This window comes from Plasmopara halstedii, assembly GCF_900000015.1.
Source record: "Plasmopara halstedii genome assembly, contig: Scaffold_1211, whole genome shotgun sequence".
In the NCBI taxonomy this organism is placed as follows: domain Eukaryota; phylum Oomycota; class Peronosporomycetes; order Peronosporales; family Peronosporaceae; genus Plasmopara; species Plasmopara halstedii.
In genome coordinates this window covers 1,447,830-1,455,834 of record NW_020188126.1, presented here as the reverse complement: position 1 = coordinate 1,455,834, position 8,005 = coordinate 1,447,830, and the positions used below count along the sequence as shown (strand labels likewise).

The 8,005-nt window shown below is 45.8% G+C and overlaps 3 protein-coding genes across 3 annotated transcripts in view; 1 reads left to right on the top strand and 2 right to left on the bottom strand.

The window, feature by feature from the left end:
* Positions 1 to 794: 794 nt before the first annotated feature.
* PHALS_00940 (tbc1 domain member related) lies at positions 795 to 3,065 on the top strand (the record flags this gene model as incomplete). The annotated part of the gene is made up of 1 exon (XM_024730710.1): positions 795 to 3,065. The coding sequence occupies one exon, from the start codon at positions 795 to 797 to the stop codon at positions 3,063 to 3,065; it is 2,271 nt and encodes a 756-aa protein (XP_024580960.1).
* A 373-nt stretch (positions 3,066 to 3,438) lies between these two features.
* Positions 3,439 to 6,608, bottom strand: PHALS_00939 (3 5-cyclic nucleotide; the record flags this gene model as incomplete). Its single annotated transcript, XM_024730709.1, has 2 exons — positions 3,439 to 6,518; positions 6,590 to 6,608. The coding sequence occupies 2 exons, from the start codon at positions 6,606 to 6,608 to the stop codon at positions 3,439 to 3,441; spliced, it is 3,099 nt and encodes a 1,032-aa protein (XP_024580959.1).
* The window catches only part of PHALS_15348 (uncharacterized protein), a 1,401-nt gene continuing 2 nt past the window's right edge, over positions 6,607 to 8,005 (bottom strand). Inside the window, exon 1 of the mRNA XM_036407612.1 lies at positions 6,607 to 8,005. This exon is cut by the window's right edge and continues 2 nt beyond it. Coding sequence (XP_036263300.1) covers positions 6,960 to 7,145 — 186 coding nt within the window. The 5' untranslated portion in view covers positions 7,146 to 8,005 and the 3' untranslated portion in view covers positions 6,607 to 6,959.

The window sequence follows — 8,005 nt, the reverse complement described above, 5'->3', positions numbered from 1 at the left end:
CATAACTACTGGCTACCTAGCCACAAACCGTATTCTTGTTTGGGTGCAGTCACACCATACCCATCTCGTGTGACACACACCACTGTTACCAGGGTACGTGTAACCCTGTTACATCGTCATTGCTCACAATTGTCCGGAACGTCCTGGTCGAGCAAACAATCAAGACAAACATCGCTCAAGAAGTCTACATGTTTTTTTATATTAGCAACATTAACCTGCTTTCCGCCTCCATGTCGTACACTTCAAAGTTCTCAGGTTGCAGTTCGAGCGTTGTCTAGCCAACCAGATACGAGGAGTAAGTCGGTGAGAGGTCATTTATCGCACTACCTCCCAGAAAAATAAAAAAATGATTGATTTCTCTTCTAACCAAGATGTCAGAATAACAGAATATTTGGTAATTAAAAAACGTTAACTCGAATATTCGGCGGCTCTTTTGAAAAGCTCGATTCTCTAGAAACATCATTTCTGTTTCGATTGGTTTCTCTGGAATCCAATACGATACGGTATTTCCCTACCCCTTAATTTTGAAACTAGTAATACTTTTCTTAGCCTGAATTAGAAATTTTAGATGCGATCATATTAGTATTATAGTGAGTCTAATTTCCAATCTCAATAATCGTTGGGCGTAACGGTTGAAGCACAACGACGAACGGACGTCTAACCCTTCACATGCACAACGTCTGCCTCTGAGTATCGATTGCATCGCTTTAAAAGCTTATCCTCTCTTCATTGCGCAACCTGCCGCATTTTAACGAGAGACCGCGCAAAGCGTTCCCGATCAGCATAGCATCGGGATGGTTCCTAAGGGCTCCTCAGCGCCAGCGACTGCTCCGAGACTGCAAACAAATAAGTTGCGCTTTTATCATTTCAATGATGATATGTGTGACGTCGAGAGCTCAATCATTTCGCATATAGACGCTTCTGGTGAGAAGAAGCGTCAGCTGTTTTGGCGCAATGTCGTCAAGCAGTTTAATTTTACAGATCAATTGGAGCGAGAACTGCTACTTTCACTAACTGGAGGCATTTGCTGGATGCAAATGCGCATGCTGCCCAAGGATTTTATGCTCCGCCACCGCGAAATATATTATTTAATATCCACTTTCGAGTACGACCACTCGAGCGCTATCGGACGTGACGTCACTCGCACTTTTAGCATATTTGAACGCAGCCACCAACATCAACTCGCTGCACATCAGAATGCACTTTTTCGAGTACTGAACGCCATTGCAAAGGCTGAAAATGTTTACTGTCAAGGCATGAATTTTATTGCTGCTCTATTCCTTGTGGAAGGCTTATCAGAGGCGGATGCCTATGCACTCTTTCTCTACATCCTAAAAAAGCGTCACCTTGCGGGGATTTACCATCGCAGCTCCACTTTTTTGGACAAGTATCTTCAGCATTTTGAACAGATGTTCATTCAAAATTTGCCTGAGCTGTACGCTCATCTGCTCGCACAAGGTTTTGTTGTTTCTATGTATGGTGTCGAATGGTTTACAACACTTTTTTCCCTGTCAACCAAGACTGACCTTGCATGCGCCATATTTGATCTTTTTTTCGCTGGACTACATGATATTTTTTTACGCGCAGGATTAGCAATACTTAAGCTGCTGGAAGCCAAGCTTATGTGTATGACATTTGAAGACTATTTGCGAGGGTTTAAACAGCTCGTACGCCAGCTTGACCCATATGCGGTGATCCTACAAGCTCTTACATTTCGACCAAACTCTAATATGAATTGTGAGGACACCATCTCGCACGTTTCTCGCGAACATTTTATCAAGACTTCTGGTGCTGTCGCTCCTTCATGCAGCTACGCAAGGACGTCAAGCAGCGACAGCAGCTCAGCAGATAGCGACGACGAATTGGTCTCGTCGATTGGTGGATTTGGCTTGCACCGAACGTTGCCGCCAACGATGGCAGATGCCATTCGTGCAGGAAGAGGGTCTCTTGTGTGCCAGTTGTGGGAGGCGCACGTCGTCTTCCGTGACAACAGCATTCTTGCTAGTGTCATTTTGGCAAATGAGATTCTTCACTATGCGATTTGGCATGGGCGTGTGTCAATTGCCTGTCTCGCGATCGAACGTTGTAATGCCAACGTTGACAACCGCGATGACGCTGGTCTGACGCCACTACATTTTAGTGTCATACGAAATCAACCCGACATCATACGTCTACTCCTTGTCCACGGAGCTCGTATGCAGGAAACCAGGATGCAGAGACTTTCACCGCTGGAGTTAGCACATCGCTGGAAGCGCCGTGACACGACGGCAGCACGACTTGTGCTAGAGAAAGATGAGGTATGTCTGTATTGCAATACGAAGTTTGACGTGCTGGCCCTTGAGGCCGCTGTTTGCGGTAAATGCGAGTTTCGCTTTTGCTGCAAACCAAAGCACAATCTATGCATATTCAAGCATCAGTGCTCGAAAGCTGGTACTGGTCGAGATGATGGTTGTAATAATGATCGTCGGCTCTCAGAACCATTGATGGCGATGTCGAATACTCAGGATGAAGCTTTCGGGAGTGATAGTGAAGAGGAATCAGCGCTCGATTTTAAAATAGGCTATGATCGATCTAGAGGGTCAAGCACGTCGACTGCAACATCTACTTCGGCTTCTTGTCGAGTTGGAGGCAGCGCATCGCTGAGCCGAAGTATGTCATTGTCATCCTCGCTTGACCTTTCGAATTCTCAAGTGCTCATTGGCTCATCGCCTGCGATGTCGTGGCTTGATTCACCCCGCTTTGTTGACAATTATCCAAATGCTGCCAATATATCACAGAGCGACAATACTGGAATGGTACATGGTGGCTCAGTACTTCGACCGAAGTGGCATTCAGATACACGCGCTTTGCTTGAATTTCCCGATAGACCGGATTGGTACTGCAATGCCCGCGAGTGTCACTTTGTCTTTGCAATATTTTCCCAAGCCGTCAAGTGCGTACGCTGTGAAGGATACTACTGCTCGAAACATGTTAATTGGAGATTCAAGCACTGCTTCAAGTGTCAACGAGACGTGGTCTGCACCAACAACAAAGAATGCAAGCATCTTCTACTGAATATCTCATGACAAAAGTAATTGCTCCTGTGTAGACTTTACACGACAGCAGCTCCATCAACGACTCGCATCCTCTTACTTGCCATGATGAGTATTTAGCCATTAAGATCTTTTCTGCTCATTATTTATCCTGTATACAAAGGTGTGCCCACTCATTGTCAAATATTATCGCGTCTTTGCTGTCTCGATGCTCGATGTTTGTATAAACTTGCATGATATTTGTTGCACTCTTATCGAATTGGTACTTTTTCGACCACAAAGCATACAGATATGCTGAGCTTTTCACAATATCCTGGACGTGCTGACATCTATCTACCTGTACTCTAATTGTATTTTCAAACAAGTTGAGTCGCTGACATTGGGAAGTAAACCAGAAAAAAAATCTTTATTCGTACACGACGAGCGATTGCTCGTCAATTTCCAAGTCACTGCTGTCACTACTGCCGATGCTGCAAGACCTAAGACGCTTAGCCTGACCAGACTTTTCCGCTGCTGCAACCGCGCTAGCTCGCACACAAGGCTCGCCATTAGATAGTACTTCCTCAAAATCGCTACTACTATTGTCATCAGCCTCGTGGATGGTGCGAAACGAATTAAATTTGGCTGGATTATGTTTAGCAAGCCCAGGGACCGCCACACCTTCGTCAACACATCCACACATTGAATCACGACGAAGTCTATTATTTAGCTGCTCATCTTCACTCCCATGATCAAATTGTCGTTGTATTTTGTTGCGCTTATAGTGCAAGCGATCTTCACTTTGGCCCTCTTCAGAACGCGCGTCTTTTAAACGTTGTAGTTCTTGCTCATAATGCGCGACATTCGTTCTTAAGTTCGACATACACTTTTTCAGGTCAGGAAACATGATAAACATGAGATCCCAGAAAGGTGACACGATCTTTTGTGCAAAAAAAAGTTGGCCTTCAACCATCTTTAAGGGGTCGTCAATATTTCTATATGAGATAGGAATATTTTCAGTCTGCTCCATCAAAGCCTGGTAAGCGAATTCTTTTGAGATCATATTACTCCACTTTAAAGCAACGGGCTTTGGAAACACCTGGCCTGACAAATCGCTAGCATGCACAATTGTCTTGACTAAAAACAGTCGCTCGTCCACCGTTCCATTGAACACCCAGCCGCCCGTCGTCAATCGCCCAGATGTCGCGCGACCAGGGCAATGCTTAGAACCTGTAGTCGAGTGGTAAGTATTTATTATAGAATTCATCGTACTTCCAGAAGGTGTAATCGCCACAGCTCCTTCCGGCAGCATGACGGCATCGCGCAACACATTCAAAATCACTGGTCCTTGCTTCTCTTCATCAACTTCGCTACCTGCTCTAATAATTGCGGAGACACTCGCGATATCGCGCTTTGCTGATGAAATTGTCATCGTGTCGACTAGGTGACTTGTAGGTCGAAGCAGTTTTTCAAGCGACTCTAAGAATTTAAAGTGATTTGCCATATCCGTCCCCAATATCGCCGTGATAATCACTTTACGAACGTAGCTATAATCAACAGGGGACAAATCCTGCAAAATGTTAGCGTTTTTTTCCTTTGAGATTAAGCGAAAAGTCGTGTACGCATGGTGGTGCTCAAGCACGGATTCGTCGCTGTAAAGCATTGCTAATTGAGAACCCGACTTAACTTCAAAGTCATTCGTATGGCCTGGGTGATCGACGTCATGACCAAGCGACGCAACAAGGCAGGCAGCAATATCTATTGGCTGCAGTAGCTGACCTGCATCTGTTGTGCTGAGGAGAAGATACGATGCATGGACAACAGAGAAGGCGTGCAAGAAATTGTGGAACGGGTTTGGATGGTAGTGTTCTTTCATCGCCACAATAAAATTTTGCAGACGGTGCTTGGTCGTCTTTAGCACTTCGTCCACCTTAAAATCCAGGTACATCTCTTCTAAAAGCTTTGGAAGAGCAGCTGGGTTCATGGAAAATACATTAAAATCCAAAGACGGAAACCGCGATCCCGGTGGGGCACTAAACGATAGTCTAGAAGGAATATTTGCGTCACTGCCTACAAATTCATAACCCAATCGCCCCGAATTGACGTTTTTGCTTCCAATGATGTTGTCCACACATTGCTTGATTGTTTCAGTGTGATCATTTGGGTCAACAATGGAATTTCCGGAAGCAGTCTCAGCTGGCATTTTCTCTCGTTCGGCTGTAGCTGCGCACTCGAGACAGCCCGCTACATGCCGATCACTTGGCACGAACGCATTTCGAAGACAAGCTTCCGGATGTGCACGAGTTGCCGATGCATAGCTCGTGTAACACTCGAGCAAATTAACCTGACTACGAGCACGCTTCGCCAGCACCTGCTCTGCTCGTGTGTCGGCCAATAACTTGATATACTCGATTTCGCTACAACGTCGACGTAAAATGACTGCAACTTCACAGGCAAACGCTTCAAGTGCACATTCGTCGTCAAATGTGAATCCTTGACAGCAAGATGTAGATGCCCCTGCAGACACTCGTTCCTCTACCTTGTTGATAATTTCCAGCACCGCAATGGGTCGATTACTTAACTTCTCTATCGACTGTGATGATTCTTGAATGCCCACAGGAACATACAACACGCATCGCGTGTGAATACCTCGACGCTCATCAATCCTCCAGTTGTATCGACGATCAAATTTCGGATTTCGAACATTGAGCGTCTGCTGCGTTGTGGCTGCAAGGCCCAACATGCTCGCTTGAAGAGGAACACGAAGGGTCTCGTCATTATAACTTGACGATAAGGACCACAGCTCGTCCGTCTCCCAGTCAATCATGAATAATGTCACACGCTCTGCATTGGTTATATGACAAGCTCCGTCAATGACACCGTCTACGAGATTCAGCACTGTATCCTTGGTATCCGACGAACTTATAATGTGAAGAAATGCCTTCTGCGTCCGCTCGGACAGCAGCACGTCATGATATTCGATGCATTTTCTCATGCAAGAACTCAAAATTGGTCCGAGCCATGTCAGCAGCTTTAAATAGAGATCTTCCATTGGACGCTGCGTCGGGTACACATTCGTGGCTTCAATTATTGCATAAACCGAATCATGTTCCACCAACGGTACACTAAACAGTTTCTGTCCAGAAAATTCCTGAGCTAAATCAATTTGAGGATCATAGCCTTCTTCTAGACTAAAATCCGCTAGAGATCGTGCTACCCGCGATTTCAATGCCTGACCAACTAAACCTCGTGAAGGAGCCATTCCTGATTGCGTCGGTGCCCCACGCGTGATCCGAGACATATTTTGCGAGTTCTGATCGACGAGAAAGACAGCAGCCGCTGCGGCACCAAGATCATCCAATAAAAAGTCGAGTAGCAAACGAATCATCAGCACCACATCATTAAGCTCCAAGATCCGCTGCACCAGTTCCCAAAACAATCGGTGCTTCTGGTCAACCAGGTAGCGTCCGTCGTAGTCTGAGAAATCTTCGGATCTTGACACGGTACCTGCACAGGACATGAACCAGGCGACCAAACGATTTACAAACGAAGACATGCTTGACGCAGTCAAAGCTAACCTCCTATCTGTTTCGCCATGGGAGCTTATCCCCGTTGTTTCGTGCGTCAAGTTGGAGCTTGCACTACTCTCAAAACTATTCCTTCGCCTTCGTCGGCCTAATATTCGCTCGAATTTCTCGTTGTCAGCATCACTATCTTGAGACGACGATACTGTTCGGCCCGACAACGAATGCTGTCTTCCTGGAGAAATCTGAACGGGTGGTAGAGACGGCGGATGATGCAGAGCGGTTGTAGTGGTGTTGCTTCTGCAATTGCTAAAAACGTGGCCCATGTCCTTATCTCTGGCCGGGTTCATGTATCTACTAGATTAGTGCCACCCTGTTCCTCGTCGCTTCGTCTCCAATCGGTTTCTTTTTTCAGTGAGGTGCCTCACTCCACTTCAATTGTCGTGCCGGCGTGTCGCGGGTATCCAGTAGAATAATGGAAAAAGGAATACTCCGCTCTCACGCTCATAAAGTGGGTTGTCCCCGTCGCCAACTCACAGCGATACAATTTGGATTGATATGGAAAATGATGGAGGGAACGCAGGTAGGGCGTCGCATGTGCCTTGAACATGCGATTTGTAGGAGTGCTAAATTAGGTAATTGTCACAATAATGACAAAAATGTCTATGCGAGTGTACTCTCCCACACTGGTGGACACTGGATGTGCCTTCGCGCTTGAAAAGTGGTAGATTGAGACACTGATCCAAAAAGGACATTAATGTATGTTGTCACAACCGACTATTTAGTTTCGTGATGTCGCTTCGAATCCTAAAAAACCAGTCGCCTACAAAAGTTTCATACATTCATTATCTCTGAATCTTTCACATATCACATATCTCGTAGCCATTCTGAGACGTCAACACCGCCCTTTCCAGGTCCAAAAAATAGAGCGACGTCAAATATAATTTTCTCCTCGTCAAGAAAGTCTAGCATTCTTAGTGTGGACACCGATTACAAATGTCATGTCGTAATCCTTGTTTGAATGTCGGCGTAGTTGAAAACTCTATTATATAATTTTTACGAATGTTATTAGGTGTTCAATTCATTAACGTGATAGAGTTGAGGGCGAAAGAAAGCAGAACCATCGGGACGATTTACTCGTCACTGCCGTATCGCAGCAATAGACGAAACTGCCATTGCGCTCAAAACCGCAAATACTTTAAGAGCAAGATGGCGGTTGTGGCCGGCGACGGAAGAAACTCCATGAAGTCACCTTTCCAGCGGCAAGAGTGGTCGTAAATAAATTGCATGCTCTTGAGCAGCGATGGATGCAGACTTTCCGGCTCGTTTTCATAGAGCCACATGACAGTGGCCCAGATCACTATAGCTAGCACGGGGTACACTTGCATGAAGCGGTGCTGTGCAAAAGGATGATAGCCCTTGGATGCCAATGCGCGTGCCGAGCTTATAAGCACGCGTGACATTAAGTAC